Source organism: Chlorocebus sabaeus, chromosome 6 (assembly GCF_047675955.1).
Source record: "Chlorocebus sabaeus isolate Y175 chromosome 6, mChlSab1.0.hap1, whole genome shotgun sequence".
Lineage (NCBI taxonomy): Eukaryota > Metazoa > Chordata > Mammalia > Primates > Cercopithecidae > Chlorocebus > Chlorocebus sabaeus.
The window spans coordinates 46,468,823-46,491,746 of NC_132909.1; the positions used below are offsets into that span (position 1 = coordinate 46,468,823).

Consider the following 22,924-nt stretch of genomic DNA (forward strand, 5'->3'; position numbering starts at 1 on the left):
AAGAAAATGCAGTCTAGGGTCGCTTCTGAAAAAGACACATAAATACTGAGGAAAATCTTAGCAGAATCTAGTAAAGGATTTTAAAATTACATTCTGATCAAAGAAGATTTGTTCCAGGAACATGAGGATTGTATAGGATAGAACGTAACAGATTGTGGGAAAATGATCTTTTAATTAGAGATTGTGAGGAAATGGTCTTTTAATTAGATATAGGAAAAATGTCTAATCAAATTCAGTGTGGACAGAAATTCTTCAGCAAACCAAGAGGGCAGAAGTGAGGCAGGTTTCTTGGAAAGCTTTGAAAAGGACAGATGTGTGTCATGTTCAAGGTCGAAACCTCCCCTCTTCCCGGTCCCCTTCCTGGAGGCCGGTCATGGTTTTAGTGGGGTCCTGAAGCAGTCATCCACTGGGCGCTAAAAGTCGTAGCCTGGTTTGCTCTGGGGTAGTGTGGAGAGGAGACAGCACTCCTGCTGCCAGTCCTGCTCTAACAGCCTGTCACTTGGATTTAGATGACAGCAAGCCTCCCATCCAGATGCCCGGCTCTTCAGAGTACGAAGCCCCAGGAGGGGTCCAGGATCCCGCAGCCGCCGGCCCCCGGGGCCCCGGGCCGCACGACCAGATCCCACCGAACAAGCCCCCTTGGTTTGACCAGCCTCACCCCGTGGCTCCTTGGGGCCAGCAGCAGGTATTGATTGGAACCTGGGGTGGGAGCAGATGGGCACCCTTGGCCTGACGGGGCGGCCTCCCCTGTGCAGTGGGGTGGCCGTTGAGGGGCTCACTGGGAAACACAAGGGATACTCTGTGGCAGAGCTTATGCTGGGTTAGTGACAGCCCTGTCTTCCTGTGGCACCGGGACAGGTGGAGTGACAGGTCTTCATGTCCCTTCCCCGAGCTTTGATGGCTGGGGCTTCTGTGTGGTATAGATCCCCATTTTCCTGCGGGTGCAGGGGAGTTGAACGCCGCGAGGCACGGCAGGGTGTTCTGTTTCCTGTGCTTCTGAAACAGGGTCAGCCAGCTGAGTGTCAGTGTTTTGTCATCCTGGAAAGAACAAGGTGCTTTTGTAAGGAAAGGAGGTGTCAGAAATGTCAGGCATGTTGCCCCTGGGAGACCTCAGCAGCTTTGCTATGGGTCACATACCCCTGGGCCAAGGCAGGGGCTACCTGGTCTGGCACAGCATGGCTGGGAAATGCCCTGGAGCGTGCTGGTTCCACTTAGAGCGCTGAGGCACAGCCCCTGGCCTTCCCAGGCGCGACTTCCCCCTTGACCGTGGGGCTTGGTTGGCTTTGCAGCGTGGCCTTTCCGGGTGACTCCCTGTCCACAAGGACAGGTGTAAGGATGGCAAGGAGACTGGCTCTGGACTGAGACTTGGTGGTTGTGGCTTTAAGCCTCCCACCCCCAGCTTCAGGACATGAAATTGAACCTCACTAAAGATTGGACACCCCCATAAAGACAGCTCCGCCTCCAAGTGCTGGCCAGGATGGTGGTGGCTGTTTTGCAGGTACCCTCTGCGGGGAGAGTAGTTCTTGTCCCTGTTTTGTGGGTATGGAAACAGAGGCCCTTAGTGTCTCCAGCCTCAGTCTTTTTGCAGACCAGAGGATTGGGCTCAAGACAATGGGCACGCCTCTCACTGAGGGTCCCCGCTAGGCCAGCAGTGCATCCTGCAGTCCACACTGAGAAACAGCAGCTTGCCCTGCCTGACTTGGCCACGTGGGGTCTTAACATGTTTAGAAGTAATTTCTCAAGGTAGGAAGATTGCTTGAGGCCAGGAGTTTGGAGTTTGGGATCAGCCTGGGCAACACAGCAAGACTCCATCTCTACAAAGAATGAAAATAAGCTGGCATGGTGGTGCACCCCTGTAGTCCCAGCTACACAGCGGTCTGAGGCAGGATTGGTTCAGCCAAGACTTCAGGCTTCGTTGAGCTACGGTCATGCCACTGCACTCCAGCCTGGGTGACAGAGTGAGACCCTGTCTCTAAAACAGAAAAGCAAGACTGGGCATGGTGGCTCACGCCTATAATCCCAGCAGTTTGGGAGGCTGAGGTGGGCAGATCATTTGAGGTCAGGAGTTTGAGACCGGCCTGGCCAACATGGTGAAACCTCGCCTCTACTAAAGATTAAAAAAATAGCCAGGCATGGTGGCAGACCCCTGTAATCCCAGCTACTCGATGGGCTGGGGCAGGAGAATCACCTGAACCCGGGAGGTGGAGCTTGCAGGGAGCCAAGATCACGCCACTGCACTCCAGCCTGTCCAACAGAGCGAGATTGTCTCAAATTAAGAAAAACAGATATTAAACATATTTAATATCTGGCCCTCTGGCTTCTCTTGGAAGCCTGGAGAATGTGGCGGCCTGGACCAGCCTCCCCTTCGTAGGGGTCATCAGCACAGTTACCCAGCTGTGACCCCAGACACGGGCCTTCTCTTTGGCCTCTGCACGCCTCCCCTCCCCAGCCCAAGCTGGAGTTTGCCCTCCTGGCTTTAAGTCTCCAGAGCAGGAGCTGGTGAGGGAAGAGCCTCCTGTCTTCAGTCCACAGGAAGATGCTGGCTTGGGTGGAGGGTCCTCAGAAGCAGACCCCGCGACAAGGATGTGTGCGCCACAGTGTGTCTGGGAGCTGACCCCAGCAGATGGCTTTTGGGGAGAGGGGGAGTGAGGCAGGGCAGGTGGTGTCAGAGTGAGCCCCACACCGTGGGTGCCTGGGGTGCTCTGAGAAGCAATACCGTCTGTGCCTCCGCCCCATTGCCCCCAAGGGGCAAGGGAGCTGCGTTTGTCTGGCAGTGGTAGTGGGGAGTGCCTCCTGGCGTGCGGGGCCTGTATGCGGGTGCAGCAGGCCCCAGCGGCAGCAGCAGCCCCGGGACTGAGATGCAGGTGCAGCGGTTGGGGGTCTGGTCCTTTCGCAGCAGCATGTGGTCCGGGTTGAGGGCTGGTGCCCAGCATCGCCGCAGGCATCAGCCTAGGAGGATCCCCGACGTGGCCAGGGCAGCGCCTCCATGGTCTGAGCCAGCGCTGTGATGCTGAGAAGCGCTGGGCCCAGACCACACAGGGCTCACGCCTGTCCCTTCCCTTGCAGCCGCCAGAGCAACCGCCCTACCCGCACCACCAGGGCGGCCCACCCCACTGCCCCCCCTGGAACAACAGCCACGAAGGCATGTGGGGCGAGCAGCGTGGTGACCCTGGCTGGAACGGCCAGCGCGACGCGCCCTGGAACAACCAGCCTGACCCGGCCTGGAACAGCCAGTTCGAGGGCCCCTGGAACAGCCAGCACGAGCAGCCGCCCTGGGGCGGGGGCCAGCGCGAGCCGCCCTTCCGCATGCAGCGGCCCCCACACTTCCGGGGGCCCTTCCCGCCCCACCAGCAGCACCCGCAGTTCAACCAGCCTCCACACCCCCACAACTTCAACCGCTTCCCGCCCCGCTTCATGCAGGACGACTTCCCGCCGCGACACCCTTTCGAGCGGCCGCCCTATCCCCACCGCTTCGACTACCCCCAGGGGGACTTCCCTGCCGGTGAGTGTACGGGCGCCTGGGTAGGGCCTGGCGGAGGCACCCACGACTGGCCTGCCGAGCAGGCTGGTAGCACTGCTTGTGGTCCTGGCATGCTCCCGAGTGCACAGTGACAGGCACAGGGTCATGGAACGTCCGAGGAGCCCGGCCCGGGTTCTCAGGAAGTGGGGACACAGACTCTGCCTTGCCGCCCTGATTAGGCCAGGCTGGCTGCAGAGGTGCAACTCCGTCCCCTCCTGCCAGCTGCCCCAGGAGCTGTGTGCACTGTCTGCAGATGAGGCAGATCCAGTAGGAAAAGCTTCCCGCTGTGGGTGGCCGTGGCTAGGGCAGGGCGGGGCCTCGTTCTTTTTACTGCTGCTGCTTGCTTTTTGCATCAGTTTTCCCATTTGTTTATTTATTTTATTTACTTTTGAGATGGAGTCTTGCTCTGTTTCCTAGGCTGGAGTGCAGTGGCAGAGGCTCACTGCAAGCTCCGCCTCCTGGGTTCACGCCATTCTCCTGCCTCAGCCTCCCGAGTAGGTGGGACTACAGGCGCCTGCCACCACGCCCGGCTAATTTTATTTTGTGTTTTTAGTAGAGACGGGGTTTCACCGTGTTAACCAAGATAGTCTCAATCTCCTGACCTCATGATCTACCCGTTTCGACCTCCCAAAGTGTTGGGATTACAGGCGTGAGCCACCGTGCCCAGCCCAATTTTCCCGTTTTGTTGGTTAAAATCAACACTCGGAGTGGTATCGGGTACCTGTGGTCCTAGCTGTTCAGAAGGCTGAGGTTGCAGTGAGCTATGCTCGCACCACTGTACTCCACCCAGGGCAACAGACCCTGTCTCAAAAAAAAAAAAAAAAGTTTTTTTTTTTTAAAATTTTTGATCTTTTAGTTTAAATAGAGATGGGGTCTTGCTATGTTGGCCAGGCTATTCTCAGTCATCCCACCTCAGCCTCTGGAGTGGCTGGGTCCACAGATGTGAGCCACCATGCCCAGTATCTTTTTCATTCAATTTATTTCTAATCTTTTAGTGCTTCCTTTTTTTTTTTTTTTTTTTTCTTTTTCTTTCTTTGAGACAGAGTGTCACCCTGTTGCCCAGACTGGACTGCAGTGGTGGAATCTCAGCTCATTGCAACCTCTGCCTCCCAGGTTCAAGTGATTTTCCTGCCTCAGCCTCCCGAGTAGCTGGGATTACAGGCGTGCACCACCACACCTAGCTAATTTTTTGTATCTTTAGTAGAGACAGGGTTTCACCATGCTGGCCTGGCTGGTCTCGAACTCCTGACCTCAGGTGATCCTCCCACCTCAGCCTCCCAAGGTGCTGGGGTTACAGGTGTGAGCCACCACACTTGGCCTTTTGTCGTCGTCGTTTTTTTGAGACTGAGCCTCACTCTGTCACCCAGGCTGGAGTGCAGTGGCACAGTCTTGGCTCACTGCAGCCTCCTTTCAGGTTCAAGTGATTCTCCCACCTCAGCCTCCTCAGTAGCTGGGATTACAGGCACCAGCGACTATGCCCAGCTAATATTCGTATTTTTAGTAGACGCGGTTTCGCCATGTTGGCCAGGCTGGTCTCAAACTCTGGGCCTCAAGTGATCCACCCGCCTTGGCCTCCCAAAGTGCTGGGATTACAGGCGTGAGCCACCGTGCCCAGCATTGTATCTTTAAATACATTCCTGATTATAAATGCAGTTTGGAGACCGCTGGGCACATTTATTGCTTTTACTTTTTGGCTTGGGCTGACATGATAAAGTCCCACAGCCTGGATGGCTTAAACAGCTGGAATGTATTTGTCTTAAGGATCTGGGGGCTGGAGGTCTGAGGTGAAGGTGTGGCAGATTCCGGTTAGTGTCTTGGAGGCCTGTCTCCTTGGCTCATAGGTGACTGTCTTCTCTCTACGTGTTTGTGTCCTAATCTGTCTTTATAAGGGCACCCGTCACATTGGATTAGGGCCACCATGGCTTCATTTTAACTCATTTGTGTCTCTAAAGGCCCTGTCTCCAAATACAGTTCCATCCTGAGCTAAGCTATTGGGGGCTGGGACTTCGGCATATGGATTCAGAGGGTCACAACTTAGCCCTCACATTGCAGTTTGGGGGTTTTGTGGTTCTCTTCCCTCAGCCTCAAGCTCTCTCGGCTGTGCCTATGGGTGCAGGACAGGCCCCTCAGAGCCTGGCTCCTCCCTGCCTTGCTACCTGGTCTAGAGCAGTGAGAGAAGGTGCTGGGCAGGCTCCCAGGAGGGTTGGCCTCCTGGCCCCTCACTGAGGCCCTCCCCTCCAGCACTTGTCACCTAGGAGATCCTGACTGGCCTGTGGTCCTGAGACAAGTCTCTGTTTTGCAGAAATGGGCCCCCCTCACCACCACCCTGGCCATCGCATGCCTCATCCTGGTATCAATGAGCACCCGCCCTGGGCTGGACCCCAGCACCCCGACTTCGGCCCTCCCCCCCACGGCTTCAACGGGCAGCCCCCACACATGCGGCGACAGGGCCCGCCCCACATCAACCACGATGACCCCAGCCTGGTCCCCAATGTGCCCTACTTCGATCTCCCTGCTGGGCTGATGGCCCCCCTCGTGAAGGTAACGCCCCGCGCTGGGCTCCAAGCTGAGCATGCTCACCACGCTGGCCCCCATTTCTCCTGGTGAAAAGTGCACACACAGGATCAGGTGCCTCCCGGGCGCCCCTTCCTCATCTCCCACTCCCTAGGGACCCTGATCCATCAGTGGGAGGTGTCTGAACTGGAGTTGCATGGTGTGGCCATGAGCGACGCCATGTCTGCCCTGCCCCTCGTATCCCTCCCGCTGCGGGGAGCTTCAGCCTTGCGGGGCCGGCTGGGCTCTGAGGCTGGACTCCTTCCTTCATCCTTCTCAGTCCAGGCCCTCAGAAGCACCTTGTCCCAGGGCTGCTGATGGAGGGAATGTCTTAGAAGGAGCCACCTGTGAGCTGTGCCTGCCAAGCACACAGGGACGGGGTGGTCCTGGAGGAGCCAGGCAGGGCTGGCAGCACCTGGTACCAGTGTGGGGTAGCCGGAGCATAGGGCAAGAGGAGGTGAGGCAAGAAGGGGCCAGGGCTGGGGCTCTGGGGCTCCAAGGGCGTGCTAGCCACTGCCATTTCCCATCCTCCCTCAGACCCGTCCATCAGAAGTCCAGGCGGACTTCATGGAGCCACAAGCAGCAGGGAGAGCTGCAGGCAGGGGGGCCCAGGCGAGCTAGGCAGGGCAGGGCCTCAATGGGAGGACAGAGACAGAGCAGAAGGAGACAGGCCAGTGGGCTCCAGGGCTGGGGCTGAGGCTGTTCTGAGGGAGGGGCCCAGGGTAGGCATCGTGAGCAAAGGGTGACGTGAGGGGCCCGCCGCATGCCTGTGAATAAACCAGCGAGTATTCCTGTCACCTGAGTTTGGAGACCATGTCCCCTGTGGGTGATTTTCTGAAGAGAGAACCCTGTGATTGTCATCAGCCTCAGAGCAGCTGTGACCCACCATGGTTGGTGTGGGTTCCCCAAGAGAGAAGGATGAGGAGCTCTGGTGCCCAGGGCACCCTTGACACTGAACCTGGGTCCTGCCCTGACCCCACTCCCTGCAGACCCTGGGTGGGCCTGAGAGGGCTCTGCCCAGGCATGGTGACAGCTGGGTTCTCTGCTCTAGCTGGAAGATCACGAGTACAAGCCTTTGGATCCTAAAGACATCCGCCTTCCACCCCCCATGCCGCCCAGCGAGAGGCTGCTGGCTGCAGTGGAGGCCTTCTACAGCCCCCCATCCCACGACAGACCCAGGAACAGGTAAGGGGCCCAGGTCGGTGGGGCAGGCAGGAGGCCTCTATCCCCTCTCCCAGCTCCCAACAACCACATCTTCTGCCCAGGCTAGAAAATGTAGCTGTCCCTCAGGAGAAACTGCCCCCCTGCCCGAGTGACAAGTGTGTGTGTCACAGGCACAGCACACACGTGGCCCTCAGTGGAGGGCATTTTAATGGAGACACATCAGAAGAACTTAGGGAAGGTGTGGTATGGCGGCACGTCTCAAGCAGCCGGCTGCCACAGGGCCCTCAGCCCACCCTTCCCAGTGGTCACCCCTTCTCCCTGTGCCGGGCTGCAGGCCTGTCTACCCATGAGTCAGTGTTCCTGTTCCCCAGTTCCACAGACCATCAGTCCCCACCACCTCAGTGGAACAGCAGGGTGGCAAGGGCATGGGCACCAGAGGAGCCACTGGGCTGTAGGAGGACAGCCCCGTGGGAACCCTGAGCCAAGGTCTGCTGCACCCATGCTCAGAGCCCACAGCCACAGGGCCATGTACTCTCCAAGGTTCTATGGATTAACTCCTGATGACTTTTCCATGAGTTCCTTGTGGGTTGGCGTCACGTGGTCACACAGGGAATGCCGTGTCTTACAGTGAAGGCTGGGAGCAGAACGGCCTCTATGAGTTCTTCCGAGCAAAAATGCGGGCCCGGCGGAGGAAAGGCCAGGAGAAGAGGAACAGGTAAAGCGCAGACGTCTGCAGTGGCCGGGCGGCCAGAGCCCACCACGTGCAATGGGAGGGTTTAGAGTAGACTCCAGACACGCTCAGCACGTCCACCCTCACACAGCCTGTGCCTGTGGGGCGGTGTTTTCCACACAGCCTGAATTCGCACAGCAGCAGGCTCGGCCACACTGTTTAGGAACTTGATACCGCTGTGTGGCCATGGCGCCACATCCACAGCCACACCCTGCATCTGGGGTCGTCCAGGAACCTGAGGGCCAGGGTGGGCTGCCACAGGGGCACGCGATCATCAGGCCTCTCCCCACAGTGGACCCTCGAGGTCTCGGAGCAGATCCAAGAGTCGAGGGCGTTCTTCCTCCCGCTCCAACTCAAGATCCTCCAAGTCTTCAGGCTCGTACTCAAGGTCAAGGTCGCGCTCCTGCTCCCGCTCCTACTCCCGCTCCAGATCCAGGTAGGCAGAGGCTGCCGCAGGAGGGCAGTGCCCGAGGCCTCTTCCTGTGGCCTCCCCACGACGCCTGGCTGCTGCTGACCGTTGGGCACCCTTCCCTGCAGAAGTCGGAGCAGGTCACGCTCCTCCAGAAGCCGCTCCCGGTCCCAGTCACGGTCCCGGTCCAAGTCGTACTCCCCAGGAAGAAGACGCCGGTCACGGTCCAGGAGCCCCACCCCGCCGTAAGATCCTGTCTTAACTGCCGCGCTGGTAACGCTGGGATGCTGCAGTGCTTTGCTGTGAATGTGGAAACATTGGTGGTTAGGAGACTATGTTAGGAGTTAGGAGGCCGCCAACATTAGCCCAGGGACAGTGGCACCCTCACCCTCACCACAAGTAGTCACTTGGCAAAGCCTGAGGCGGTAGCTGGGGTCTGCTTTCTAACCACCATCGGGGTTCGAGGTGCCCTGCTCTCAATGCTGAGCGTGGGGTGGGGGCCAGCGTCTGGAGCCCCCTTGTCTAGCTGAGACAGGATGAACGGGTAGAGACGCAAAATCTGCATACAGTGTCATCTGGCGACAGTGAGCATGCACGCAAGCTGCAGCTGTGAGGCCCTCATCACTGTCATTCCAATAAATGTCTCAGTTACTTCTTAAAAGAATAACCTGTCTCGATTTTAGTTCCTCTGCTGGTCTGGGTTCTAATTCGGCACCTCCCATCCCTGACTCAAGACTCGGAGAAGAGAACAAAGGCCATCAGATGCTGGTGAAGATGGGTAAGGCGGGGGAATGGGGAGGGCACGGGAAGGGTCCTCAAGCGTGCTGGACCCGGGAGTCGCCAGCGCTTTCTCTCCCTCAGTGCATGTGGGGATGGATGGAGTCAGGCCAGTTCTCTACCCATTTCCCATGTCTACACTGCCTGTCTGGACATTCAGCCCCCCAGGTGCACCCCCATCTGCCTCCATCCTGTCGTGGTTGTGACTGTGCGTCTCTGTTTCCAGGCTGGAGTGGCTCTGGCGGCCTCGGTGCGAAGGAGCAAGGGATCCAGGACCCCATCAAGGGCGGGGACGTCCGGGATAAGTGGGACCAGTATAAAGGCGTAGGCGTGGCCCTGGACGACCCCTACGAGAACTACCGCAGGAACAAGAGCTACTCCTTCATTGCCCGCATGAAGGCCAGGGACGAGTGTAAGTAGGCACCCATGCCGGGAGGCGCCGCGCCGGTGGCCAGCGGTGTCGGCTGTGGGACCTTCCTGGCTGACTGGCAGTGGAAGATCACAGTGACAGTTCAGTTCTCACACTGTCTCCACTTGTGGAGAGCCACAGGAAGAGAAGGAAGACCAGCGCATGCCCAATGGGAACACCATGCTCCATGGCGTGGAGGGCACAGGCGCCACCCACAAACCACACCAGGAAGCGCTACAGCCACCAGGGCCCCGGGCTCGTTTCCCTGTACAGTGAAGCAAGAAACACAAGACCCTCCGCCCTGAGTAAGAATTCTTCACCCGTGAAGGGATGGATGTGCATCTGCCGTACGTCAGATTGAAGCCTCCTCTTAGGCTCCAGGAGGAGCATGTGCGGGAGGGGTTGGCCTGGGCCAGAGCCGGCTCCGTCCTCCAGCTCCCAGCGCCCACCAACCCTGACCCGGTTTCCCCTCGGCTGTGTAGGGACAAAGCTGAGGCCCAGTGCCATGACTGCCCGCAGATTGAAAAACAGAAACACAACTTTTTTGACTTGACTTGCAAAGTGAAGCAGGGTTTTCATTTTTACTCCCCTTGGTTTAGTTTTAGAAAGAATATTGACCTGAGAGGGGTCCCAGTGAGATTCTGAAACCCACTTCTTCGAAGGCGTACTGGCCCTTAGTTCAGTTATTTTAGTTGTTTAAGTTGATGTTTTTTTTCTGGAATGTAGCCATTTGCTGTTATCTGGGAAACAAGATTCTAACAGGAAACCAGCCTAAGAGACTTCAGGTCGAGCGCTCCCTTGGAGTCCGTGCCCGTCGCATCCCCTGCTTGAGTTTCGCACTTGGAAGAACCCTGCACCGGCTGGTGTGTGCTATGGCCCTGTCCCATCCAGAGCGTGGAGCCCGACCCCAGCTAGCACCTCCCGCTCCGTCATTTCATTTCACACCCCTGAAGGGAGGGGAGGCCAGGAGGGAGCTGCCCCTCTGGAAGCTGGTGGGCAACTGCTGGGAATCGGCCACACGTGGTGTCCGTGGGCAGCCTGGCGCAATGCCATTCATTTGTACAAAAACATTTTTGAAAAATTTTCAATAAGATGCGAAATCCTCCAACTTTTCAACCCAACGTGATGAATATTTGATTTTGTTCTAGATTTCCTGTAGCTGTGAATTGTTCAAATGTATGATTCAGGATAAGACGTAAACACGTGCTGTTAGTAATTTCTTGTGGATTTCATTGTTTTGCCTTCAAATAAAGCCTTTTTTTAAAGACCTTTCTCCCACACGTGTGTAAGTCAGAGGTATGCTCGGGCTGACTGAGGAGACGCATGTCCTGGTTTGAGCTGTGCATCCTGGGGTCACAGGCTTCGCCCAGGGGCTCACGTGGCGTCCCCAGCGTGCTGACCTGGTCCCATGTCGATATCCTCGAGCAGGGCTTTTGCCGTCCACCCCACCTTCCTCTGGCTCGCTGGGGTGCCAGGACCTGCCTGGGTGGAGCTGCTCTGCAGAGGCTGGTGGCCCCTGTCCTGCTGTGAGTAGGGACAGCTCCACTGAAACTATTTCCACTGGCCTGTGGTGTCATGGAGCTGGGCATGCTGCTGGGAGAGCGGTCACTGAGCTGGGATTTGGCTCAGAGGAGTCTGGGGCCCTCACCCCAGCACTGCCTGCCCCACCACGGAACGTCACACCTGGATGCTGGGGTGTGTGTGTGTGTCCCTCATCCCGGCACCACCTGCCCCACCACGGAACGTCACACCTGGATGCTGATTGTGTGTGTGTCCCTCATCCCGGCACTGCCTGCCCCACCACGGAACGTCACACTTGGACACTGATGAGCTCTGTGTTTGTGTGTGTGCACACTGAGTACACAGGACAGAGTACCTTTTGTTAGATGTCACATCAAGCTCCACCTGCTGGTGCTCATAGCTCCTTGTTCACCTCCTCCAGGGCGTCCTCCATGGTCAGCGGGGCAGGTCTGTGGCGCCTAATGTACTGTCAGGCAGAGGACAGACCACACCGTCACCATCGTCACCTCAGCACACTGAGACAGGGTGCTGGAGGAAGGAGTGGAGCCGGCACCTGTCCGTAAAACCACAGGATGTGTGTGACAGGTTGGCACACGGGGCTGTGGGAACATTGAGGGTAGGGGGACACCCAGGTCAGCCCTGCGAGTGGGGAGCCCTGACAGAAAGGGAGGGGTGCCTGTGGGTGCCCTTGGAGTGGCTGAGATCAGGGAGAAGCGCCTGGAGCAGGCAGCTGGGAGCTATGGTGGGCTGCAGCCAGGTGGCACAGTCAGCTGCCTTCTGCCTGCATCGGATTGGCTGATGGACGCCCAACAGAGGCATGAGTTCAAAGCCCCCAGAGGGGTGCAATGAGCAAAGCTGAGACTGTAGAGACCCATGGGACTCACAGCCTGCCCTCTTCAGCAGATAAACCACAGGGAAACGAGAGGCCTGGCGTGCAGGGGACCCCAAGGGCGCAGTTCCAAAACGGCGTCCCCGAGGCACATGGGAGAAACGCCCAGCCTGCTTGCAGGCCCAGCATCGCTTTCATGGGGCTTCCTGAGGATCCCCAACCACTCAATGCTGAGAACTGGTCGCTGCTCTAGACTTAAGAGGCTCAAAGGACACATGAGGTAGTATGGACTTTGGATCTGGATTACAAAATTGGAACAAAACACAACTTTAAATGAGACAAGCAGAAATCTCAACACTGGACATTCCTTGATACTTGGTAAATTTGGTTTGTGTATTATCATCGCATTATGGTTGGTTATTTGAGACAGAGTCTCGCTACGTCGCTCACTACAGCCTCAACCTCCCCAGCTCAAGTGATCCTCCCACCTCAGCCTCCCAAAGAGCTGAGACTGCAGGCACACACCACTATGCTCGGCTAGTGTTTTTGTATTTTTTGTAGAGATGGAGTCTTGCTATGTTGCCCAGGCTGGTCACGAACTCCTGGGTTCAAGCGACCCACCCTGCCTCAGCTTCCCAAAGTGCTGGGATTATAGGAGTGAGCCACCATGCCTGGCCTTGAACATCACTTGTTAGAAATAAACATCGGGCCGGGCGCGGTGGCTCAAGCCTGTAATCCCAGCACTTTGGGAGGCCGAGACGGGCGGATCACGAGGTCAGGAGATCGAGACCATCCTGGCTAACACGGTGAAACCCCGTCTCTACTAAAAATACAAAAAAAAACTAGCCGGGCGAGGTGGCGGGCGCCTGTAGTCCCAGCTACTCCGGAGGCTGAGGCAGGAGAATGGCGTAAACCCGGGAGGCGGAGCTTGCAGTGAGCTGAGATCCGGCCACTGCACTCCAGCCCGGGCTACAGAGCAAGACTCCGTCTCAAAAAAAAAAAAAAAAAAAAAAAAAAGAAATAAACATCGAAAAATTTGTATATAAAATGTTTAAAGCAGGGGGCGGTGGCTCATGCCTATAATCCCAGCACTTTGGGAGGCTGAGGCAGGTGGATCACCTGAGGTGTGGAGTTCAAGACCAGTCTGACCACCATGAAGAAACCCTGTCTCTACTAAAAATATGAAAAATTAGCTGGGCATGGTGGTGCACACCTGTAATCACAGCTACTCGGGTGGGTGATTCACTTGAACCCAGGAGGGGGAGGTTGTGGCGAAGCGAGATCGTACCATTGCACTCCAGCCTGGGCAACGAGCAAAACTCAGTCTCAAACAAAAAAACATTCACAAAGTTTATAAATAGATCACCATAAAGGACTGTGTATAGTATAACGCCTTTTTCTTTTTCTTTTTTTGAGATGGAGTCTCGCTCTCTCTCCCAGACTGGAGTGCAGTGGCGCGATCTCGGCTCACTGCAAGCTCTGCCTCCCAGGTTCACACCATTCTCCTGCCTCAGCCTCCCAAGTAGCTGGGACTACAGGCGCCCCCACCACACCAGGCTAATTTGTTTGTATTTTTAGTAGAGACGGGGTTTCACTGTGTTAGCTAGGATGGTCTCCATCTCCTGACCTCGTGATCCACCCACCTCGGCCTCTCAAAGTGCTGGGATTACAGGCGTGAGCCACCGCACCTATGTAACGCCATTTCTATAAAGAAATTTGCGGCCAGGTATGGTGGTTTGCGCCTGTAATCCTAGCACTTTTTGGGAGGCTGAGGCGGGTGGATCATCTTAGGTCAGGAGTTCGAGACCAGTCTAGCCAACATGGTGAAACCATGCCTCTACCAAATATACAAACATTAGCTGGGCGTGGTGGCAGTCACCTGTAATCCCAGCTACTCAGGAGGCTGAAGCAGGAGAATCACTTGATCCCAGGAGGCAGAGGTTGCAGTGAGCCGAGATCACGCCATTGCACTCCCGCCCAGGAGACAAGAGCAAAACTCCATCTCAAAAAAATTAAAAAACAGAAATATGCATACTACGGTTCATACAAAAGTCTGAATGAGTATATATATCAAGTTGGTAATGGTTATCTCCGAAATTAAGAAGGAATTGCAGGTTACACATCTCTGTAACAAGATTTTCAGGAAACAGGCATGTAATTTTTGGTAATCAGATAAAAAAAATTTTTTTTGAGGCAGAGTCTTGCTCTGTCACCCGAGCTGGAGTGCAGTGGCACGATCTTGGCTCACTACAACCTCCACCTCCCAGGTTGAAGCAGCTCTCCTGCCTCAGCCTCCTGAGTAGCTGGGACTATAGGCGCCTGCCACCATGCCAAGCTAATTTTTGTAGTTTTAGTAGAGACGGGGTTTCACTATGTTGGCCAGGCTAGTCTCGAACTCCTGATCTCAAGTGATCTGCCCGCCTTGGCCTCCCAAATGCCGAGATTACAGGTGTGAGCCATCGCCTCCGGATGGTAATCAGATAAAAACTCTTGGCCGGGAGCGGTGGCTCAAGCCTGTAATCCCAGCACTTTGGGAGGCTGAGACGGGCGGATCACAATGTCAGGAGATCGAGACCATCCTGGTGAACACGGTGAAACCCCGTCTCTACTAAAAAAATACAAAAACCTAGCTGGGCGAGGTGGCGGGAGCCTGTAGTCCCAGCTACTCGGGAGGCTGAGGCACGAGAATGGCGTGAACCCGGGAGGCGGAGCTTACAGTGAGCTGAGATCCGGCCACTGCACTCCAGCCTGGGCGACAGAGCGAGACTCCGTCTCAAAAAAAAAAAAAAAAAGAAATGAGGCACCTCCACAGGGACAGAAGGTGATGGCCCCACTGCATCCCTGCAGCCCTGGGCTAAGCGCTGGAGCCCAGTCCCCTGCCCACATCCCCTCGGCCGGCATCTGAGAGCTGCCGCTCCCCTACCACCCTGCCCCTGCCCGTGGGAAGCTGCGCTCACCTCTTTGGCTTCCTCCAGGGTGTGGTATTGGAAGGAGTCCGCGTCCAGGGAGCGCAGGAGGGAGGCGTGCAGGTGCCGGCTGGCCTGGATGAACTGCTGCGTCAGGCTCAGCTGCTGCTTCAGCACATCATGGAGCGCCAGCACGGCCGGGCTGTAGGCGGTCAGGGCTGCCCCAGCTCCGCGTCACTCGGTGGCCTCACCAGGGCCCCACAAATTCTGCAGCCCCCCGCCCCCCCCGCCCGCTCAGGTGCCAGGCTACCTTCTGAAATCTATTTGGTTTTTTCTGGAGACAGGGTCTTGCTCTGCCACCCAGGCTGGAGTGCAGTGGTGCCATCACGGCGCACTGCAGCCTCGAACTCCTGGGTTTAAGCAACGGTGGCTCACGCCTGTAATCCCAGCACTTCGGAAGGCCCAGGCAGGCGGATCACCAGCTCAGGAGTTTGAGACCAGCCTGGACAACATAGTGAAACCCCGTCTCTGCTAAAAATACAAAAAAAATTAGCCAGGCATGGTGGCGGGCACCTGTAGTCCCAGCTACTTGGGAGGCTGAGGCAGGAGAATCGCTTGAACCGGGAAGACTGAGGTTGCAGTGAGCCAAGATCACACCACTGCACTCCAGCCTGGGTTGACAGACCAAGACTCCGCCTCAAAAAAAAAAAAATTAAAATTGAAAAGGGAAAAAAATAGTAGGTACCAGATGGACTCCTACGTGTATCATAAGCCTTTGGTGGCTCCACTGGACTCGGCAAAGACTAAATTCTCTAAGTTGGCTGTTGGGGATCCTTCCTCATGCCTCAGGCTGGACTGGAGCCTTTCTGAGGGCCACACAGACCCAACCCAGGAGGCAAGGGGCATGTCTACCCAGGCTGTGCAACTCCGTATCAGTCCAATAAATGTCTTCAGGGGAAATAAACTATGGCTTATTGATGTAATGCCACCAAGGGGAACACACAAAAGTGGCCTTGTGCCAGGTGGGGTGGCTCATGCCTGTAATCCCAGAACTTTGGGAGACTGAGGTGGGCAGATCACTTGAGGTCAGGAGTTCGAGACCAGCCTGGCCAACATGGTGAAACCCTGTCTCTACTAAAAATACAACAATTAGCTGGGTGTGGTGGCGCATGCCTGTAATCCCAGCTACTTGGGAGGCTGAGGCAGGAGAATCACTTGAACCCGGGAGGTGGAGGTCACAGTGAGTGGAGATCATGCCACTGCACTCCAGCCTGGGCAACAGAGCAAAACTCTGTCTCAAAACGAACAAAAAAAGTGGCCTTGTTGGGGTGCAGGGCACACAAGCATCACTCTTCACCCTCTTGTTTTATGGGACATTGGTGTCCCTCTGCAAGAGACAGAAGGTTCAAGGGCATCCACACCTTTTCTCTCCCCATGGCAGGTGCCCATGGCTGCAATAATCCCTGTCCAATGGAGCCCTGGAAGCCAGTATGCAAGGGGTGCCACCCCTCCAGAGTGGCTGTGAACTGCAGGTGAAATGAGTCCTGTAAAATGTGACAGGAAGGACCCCCAAGGCGGGCTGTTACCTTCTATTGCATCCGCGCTGATAACATGATTGGCGATGGGTGTCGGGTCCACGTAGGCACCTCCCAGGGCAGGCCCCATGGCTGCCATACCGGCCACTATCTCGGGGACAAAGAGAGGGGTAAGCAGACAGGACACAGAGAAATGACTTTCAGGTCCACAGATACGACCCTGGAATAAACTACGTGAGCTTGTTTTTTCCTCTTTCTGAAGGGGATCGCCACTCTTGCTTTTTTTTTTTGGTTTGAGTCTTGCTCTGTTGCCCAGTCTGGAGTACAGCGCCATGATCACAGCTCACTACAGCCTCCTGGGCTCACGTAATCCTCCCATCTGTCTCCCAAGTAGCTGGGACTACAGCTGCACCACCACGCCTGGCTAATTTTTAAATTTTTTTGTAGAGACAGGGTCTCCCTATGTTGCCCAGGCTGGTCTTGAACTCCTGGGCTCAAGCAATCCTCCTGCCTCAGCCTCCAAAAGTGCTGGGATCACAGGCGTGAGCCACCATGCCCGGCCCTTCTTTGCTTTTTTTACCCTCTTCCCCTTTCAAATATTTCCCACGGCTGCCTCCATTTTTCTGTTAGGTTTTCTTGGCTCAAGGCACAGTCATCCCAGCTGGGTGCAGTGGTGGCTCTGGCTCACGGTGGCTGGAGTCGAGAGCAGTGGAAAATGTGCTTTCCCAGCCTTTCTTCTAAGGGTCACTGTTGACCTTGGGATTTTGTGTGTCCCCTGGGCTCTGAGGCCAGCGTGCTTATGGCTGCTGCTTTTTCTCTCTCCTTTCCCTGTCAGGCCTAGTCTAGGAGAACAGCCTCACCAGTGTTTCATGAAAGCAGCCCTAAATTGCCAAAAATATGGACAGAAATGCAGACAGACACAAACAATTCTGAGCCCAGATCCCAGGTTGAAAATACCATTTAACACCTCTAGGTGATTTTACTCAGTCAATGTGACTGACTTTCCTTCCTGAGAAACAGACACCAGTCACCCTCTCCTCGGGGCAGGGGTCAGTCAGGCTGATGTTCGGTGAAACCCCCAAATCAAAACAAATAGATCCAGTGAGAATTACGTCGCTTTTCTTTTTCTTTTTTTTTTTTTTTTTTTGAGACAGTCTTACTCCGTTGCCCAGGCTGGAGTGCAATGGCGCAATCTTGGCTCACTGCAACCTCCACCTCCTGGTTTCAAGCGATTTTTGTGCCTCGGCCCCCTGAGGAGCTGGGACTACAGATGTGCGCCACCACACCCGGTTAATTTTTGTATTTTTAGAAGAGACGGGGTTTCACCACATTGGCCAGGCTGGGAATTACATCATTTTTCACATCCAGTCTACTTTGTCAAGAGCCATATGGATGAGAAAAGAGAGATTGAAAGGGAATGTTTATTAGCCGGGCACCTCTAGTCCCAGCTACTGGGGAGGCTGAGGTGGGAGAATTGCTGAAACCCGGGAGGTGGAGGAGGCTGTGGGCCAAGCGTGCACCACTGCGCTCCAGCCTGGGCAGCAGAGCAAGGCCCCATCTCATAAAATAAAATAATAAAATAAAATAAAATAAAATAAAATAAAATAAAATAAAATAAATAAAATAAAATAAAATAAAATAAAATAAAAATCATGGGAATGTTTAAAAGAATGGGGCCTTTCTACCAGCAAGAGCCGAGACTGAAGCTGGGAATGAGAGAAATGCCTGAAGGCCAGGCATGGTGGCTCACACCTGTAGCCTCAGCACTTTGGGGGGCCAACATGGGCAGATGGAAGGATCACTTGAGCCCAGGAGTTCAAGACCAGACTGGGGAACATAGGGAGACCCTGTCTCTACAAAAAACATTTTTAAATGATACAGGGGGCTGAGCGTGGTGGCTCACACCTGTAATCCCAGCACTTTGAGAGGCTGAGGCAGGCAGATCACGAGGTCAGGAACTCAAGACGAGCCTGGCCAGCACGGTGAAACCCCATCTCTACTAAAAATACAAAAATTAGCCAGGCATGGTGGCGCATACCTGTAATCCCAGCTATTCAGGAGGCTGAGGCAGGAGAATCGCTTGAACCCGGGAGGTGGAGGTTGCAGTGAGCCAAGATTGCACCACTGCATTCCAGCCTGGGCAAGAGAGCAAGACTCCATCTCGAAAAAAAAAAAAAAAAAAAAGATACAGGGTCGAGCACAGTGGCTCATGCCTGTTATCCCAACACTTTGGGAGGCTGAGGCTGACAGATTGCTTGAGCCCAGGAGTTTGAGACCAGCCTGGGCAATATGGCAAGACCCTGTCTCTACGAAAAAATACAAAAATTAGCCAGGCATGGGGGTGCATGCTTGTCATCCTAACTACTCGGGAGGCTGAGGTAGGAGGATCACCTGAGCCTGGGGAGGTTGAGGCTGCCATGAGCTGTGACTAGGTCACAGCACTCCAGCCTGGGCAACACAGCAAGACCCCATCTCTAAAAACAGAGTGAGAGAGAGAGACATGTCTGGAAAGTCACCCAGGGTGTTCATTCTCCAGGACAAAGGCATCCTGTGCACTGCAGGGTGTGGACTAGCGCCCCTGGCCTGCACCCAGCAGATGCCAAGAGCATTCCCCACCCCGAGTTGTCACAACCAATAATGTCTCCAGACCCTGCTGGAGGCCCCCGTGACAATCATCCTGTGGGAGCTGCTACCCTAGTCCTTGGTTCTCTTCCTTCTGAACGCTTCAGGGCTAGGAAGACATTGGGACACACCAGGGCAGCAGCCCCTCATCCATGGAAGAGGAAATGGTGAGCCAAGGTCCCTGGGTGATTTTTTTTTTTTTTTTTTTGAGAGAGAGTCTCATTCTATCACCCAGGCTGGAGTGCAGTAGCATCATCTCAGCTCAGGGCAACCTCCACCTCCCGGGTTCTTCTCATGCCTCCGCTTCCCGAGTAGCTGGGATGACAGGAACACACCACGACACCCAGCTCATTTTTGTATTTTCAGTAGACATGGGGTTTCCCCATGTTGGCCAGACTGATCTTGAACTCCTGACCTCAGGTGATCCTCCTGCCTCGGCCTCCCAAAGTGCTGGGATGACAGGTGTGAGCCACCTTGCCTGGCCAACCCCTCCAGGTGATTAAGAAGAAGAACCCAGATCTCGGGAACCTGAGCTCTCCCACGTGCCTCCCAGGATGCTGTAAACCACACGCTGAGCTCCTGTCCTGGCTGCCCCGGCCCCCGCGGGCCCCAGTGCTTACCCTTGGTCCACTCGTGGGTGAAGGTGGGGTCCGGCGTCTGCACAGCTGTGTCCTTCACAAGCACCCTTGTCACGTGTCTGCCCGACTTGTTCCTAGCCTCGGCTGTTTGTGGAAGGTCTGTCTTCGCACTTGAAGAGGATTCAGACAGAGCGTCCAGTGTTCTGTCAAGAGACTGCTTGGAACGGGCGGTTGGCTCAGATACCGTCAGACTTGGAGAGTTTTCAAAATCCTCAGAATAAGCTGAGCTGACTGTGTTCACCATGGGGGCTTCAGATGGTGGCTGCATGCTGGAAGTGCTGTCCTGCTGGATGGCAGGAGCCGAGCTGGCACTGAGATGCTCTGAGACCTGGCTCTCATCCCCCTCTGCAGAGGCGGCCTTTCCCTGTGATGCCCAGCTCCTCGCCTGGGCCTGCCTGGGGGCATCCGGCCCAGCAGACACCTCGGCTCTGAAGATTTTGCCAGCTGTTTTCTCTCTCTGAGCACTTTCCTCCTAAAATGAGGAATGGCAGAGGTGGCTGGGAAGCGAGTTTTTTTTTTTTTTTTTTTGAGACAGAGTCTCACTGTGTCCCCCAGGCTGGAGTGCAGTGGCCGGATCTCGGCTCACTGCAAGCTCCGCCTCCTGGATTCATGCCATTCTCCTGCCTCAGCCTCTCGAGTAGCTGGGACTACAGGTGCCCACCACCACGCCCAGCTAGTTTTTTGTATTTTTAGTAGAGATGGGGTTTCACCATGTTAGCCAAGATGGTCTCGATCTCCTGACCTTGTGATCTGCCCACCTCAGCCTCCCAAAATGCTGGGATTACAGGTGTGAGCCACTGCACTCAGCCAGAAGTGTTTTGGAAAGATCAACATGCTAGGAACACCGCACTCCTAGGAGCTGGGGACCTCTGGCACTCCCGCAGGCAAGGGGGACACACCAGCTCCTCATCAGCTGTGGGCATGGAGTATTCTAAACAGAACTGTGGTGTCTTCAGCACAGGATGCCTACGGGGCTGCAGGAAGCCTGATGGGGTGACGCATGCTTAGGTGGCACATGGATGGCATTTAACATTTCATCATGGACTTAAGGACTTTAGGTGGCTGAGGCGGTAGGATCCTTTGAGCTCAGGAGTTCAAGACCTGCCTGGGCAACATAGCAAGACCCTATCTCTATAAGAAAAAAAAATTAAAATTAAAAAATTAAGTTTCGGCCAGGCACGGTGGCTCATGCCTGTAATCCCAGCACTTTGGGAGGCCAAGACGGGCAGATAACCTGAGGTCGGGAGTTTGAAACCAGCCTGACCAACATGGAGAAACCCCGTCTCTACCAAAAATACAAAATGAGCCAGGCGTGGTGGCACATGTCTGTAATCCCAGCTACTCGGGAGGCTGAGGCCGGAGAATCACTTGAACCTGGGAGGCAGAGGTTGTGGTGAGCCAAGATCGCGCCATTGCACTCCAGCCTGGGCAACAAGAGTGAAACTCCAGCTCAAAAAAAAAAAAAAAACATTTCATCATAGACTGATGAAATGTTAGGTGGCTGAGGCAGTAGGATCCTTTGAGCTTAGGAGTTCAAGACCTGCCTGGGCAACATAGCAAGACTCTATCTCTATCAGAAAAAATATAATTATGCTGGGCACGGTGGCTCATGCCTGTAATCCCAGCACTTTGGGAGGCCGAGGCGGGCAGATCACGAGGTCAGGAGATCAAGACCATCCTGGCTAACATGGTGAAACCCCGTCTCTACTAAAAATACAAAAAATCAGCCGGGCGTGGTGGCGGGCGCCTGCAGTCCAAGCTACACGGGAGGCTGAGGCAGGAGAATGGAGTGAACCTGGGAGGCGGAGCTTGCAGTGAGATCGTGCCACTGTACTCCAGCCTGGGCGACAAAGCGAGACTCCGTCTCAAAAAAAAAAAAAAAAGAAAAGAAAAAAAATAATTAAAAAATTAAGTTTCATCATGCCTGGGGGCAATGGCTTACACTTGCAATCTCAGCACTTTGAAAGGCCGAGGCAGGAGGACGCTTGAAGCTAGGAGTTCAAGACCAGCCTGGACAACCTAGCCGGTCTCTATCTCTACAAAAAATAAAAAATTAGCCAGGCATGGGTGCATGCCTGTAGTCTCAGCTACTCAGAAGGCTGGGTAGGAGGACTGCTTGAGCCTAGAACATTGAGGATGAAGTGAGCCATGATCCCCCAACTGCATTCCAGCCTGAATGACAGAGTGAGACCTGTCTCAAAAATAAATAAATTGGGCTAGGCACGGTGGCACATGCCTGTAATCTCAGCACTTTGGGAAGCTGAGGTGGGTGAATCACCTGAGGTCAGGAGTTTGAGACCAGCCTGGCCAACATGGTGAAACCATCTCCACTAAAAATACAAAAATTAGTGGGGTATGGTGACAGGTGCCTGTAATCCCAGCTACTCAGGAGGCTGAGGCATGAAAATTGCTTGAACCCTTGGGGGCCGGGCGCGGTGGCTCAAGTCTGTAATCCCAGCACTTTGGGAGGCCGAGACGGGCAGATCACAAGGTCAGGAGATCGAGACCATCCTGGCTAACCCGGTGAAACCTCGTCTCTACTAAAAAATACAAAAAACTAGCCGGGCGAGGTGGCGGGCGCCTGTAGTCCCAGCTACTCGGGAGGCTGAGGCAGGAGAATGGCGTGAACCCGGGAGGCGGAGCTTGCAGTGAGCTGAGATCTGGCCACTGCACTCCAGCCTGGGCGGCAGAGCCAGACTCCGTCTCAAAAAAAAAAAAAAAAAAAAAAAAAAAAGAAAATTGCTTGAACCCAGGAGGTGGAGGTTGCAGTGAGCTGAGACTGTGCCACTGTAGTCCCAGCCTGGGCAACAGAGCGAGACTCCATCTCAAAAAAATAATAATAAGGCCGGGGGTGGTGACTCATGCCTGTAATCCCAGCACTCTGGGAGACCGAGGCAGGCGGATCATGAGGTCAGGAGATCGAGACCATCCTGACTAACATGGTGAAACCCCGTCTCTACTAAAAATAGCTAAAAAATTATCCAGGCATGATGGCGGGCGCCTGTAGTCCCAGCTACTCGGGAGGCTGAGGCAGAAGAATAGTGTGAACCCGGGAGGCAGAGCTTGCGGTCAGCTGAGATTGCGCCACTGCACTCCAGCCTGGGCGACAGAGCGAGACTCTGGTCTCAAAAAATAGTAATAATAATAATAATAATAGGCCAGGTGCAGTGGCTCCCACCTGTAATCCCAGCACTTTGGGAGGCCAAGGTGGGCGGATCACTTGCAGTCAGGAGTTCGAAATGAGCCTGGCCAACATGGTGAAACCCCGGCTCTACTAAAATATACAAAAATTAGCCAGGCATGGTGGCAGG

At 55.0% G+C, this 22,924-nt stretch overlaps 2 protein-coding genes across 7 annotated transcripts in view; one reads left to right on the forward strand and one right to left on the reverse strand.

The window, feature by feature from the left end:
• Positions 1-10,830, forward strand: part of CHERP (calcium homeostasis endoplasmic reticulum protein) — a 24,013-nt gene extending 13,183 nt beyond the window's left edge. For both annotated transcript variants that reach the window (XM_007995653.3, XM_007995654.3), the window contains exons 9-17: positions 510-685; positions 3,067-3,502; positions 5,823-6,061; positions 7,125-7,258; positions 7,866-7,952; positions 8,260-8,403; positions 8,505-8,621; positions 9,060-9,154; positions 9,380-10,830. In XM_007995653.3, the coding sequence (XP_007993844.1) occupies positions 510-685; positions 3,067-3,502; positions 5,823-6,061; positions 7,125-7,258; positions 7,866-7,952; positions 8,260-8,403; positions 8,505-8,621; positions 9,060-9,154; positions 9,380-9,573 (1,622 nt within the window). In that variant the 3' untranslated portion in view covers positions 9,574-10,830. The remainder of the gene's footprint in view (positions 1-509; positions 686-3,066; positions 3,503-5,822; positions 6,062-7,124; positions 7,259-7,865; positions 7,953-8,259; positions 8,404-8,504; positions 8,622-9,059; positions 9,155-9,379) is intronic.
• Positions 7,405-22,924, reverse strand: part of C6H19orf44 (chromosome 6 C19orf44 homolog) — a 24,425-nt gene continuing 8,905 nt past the window's right edge. For 2 of the 5 annotated variants that reach the window (XM_037992410.2, XM_037992415.2), the window contains exons 5-9: positions 19,596-20,085; positions 16,405-16,500; positions 14,870-15,036; positions 11,439-11,549; positions 7,405-8,676 (exon numbers count right to left, since the gene is read on the reverse strand). In XM_037992410.2, the coding sequence (XP_037848338.2) occupies positions 11,478-11,549; positions 14,870-15,036; positions 16,405-16,500; positions 19,596-20,085 (825 nt within the window). In that variant the 3' untranslated portion in view covers positions 7,405-8,676; positions 11,439-11,477. Of the gene's footprint in view, positions 8,677-10,643; positions 11,153-11,438; positions 11,637-14,869; positions 15,037-16,404; positions 16,501-19,595; positions 20,086-22,924 lie in introns of those variants that run through there. The other 3 variants (XM_037992413.2, XM_037992414.2, XM_073016828.1) reach the window with 3 other exon arrangements.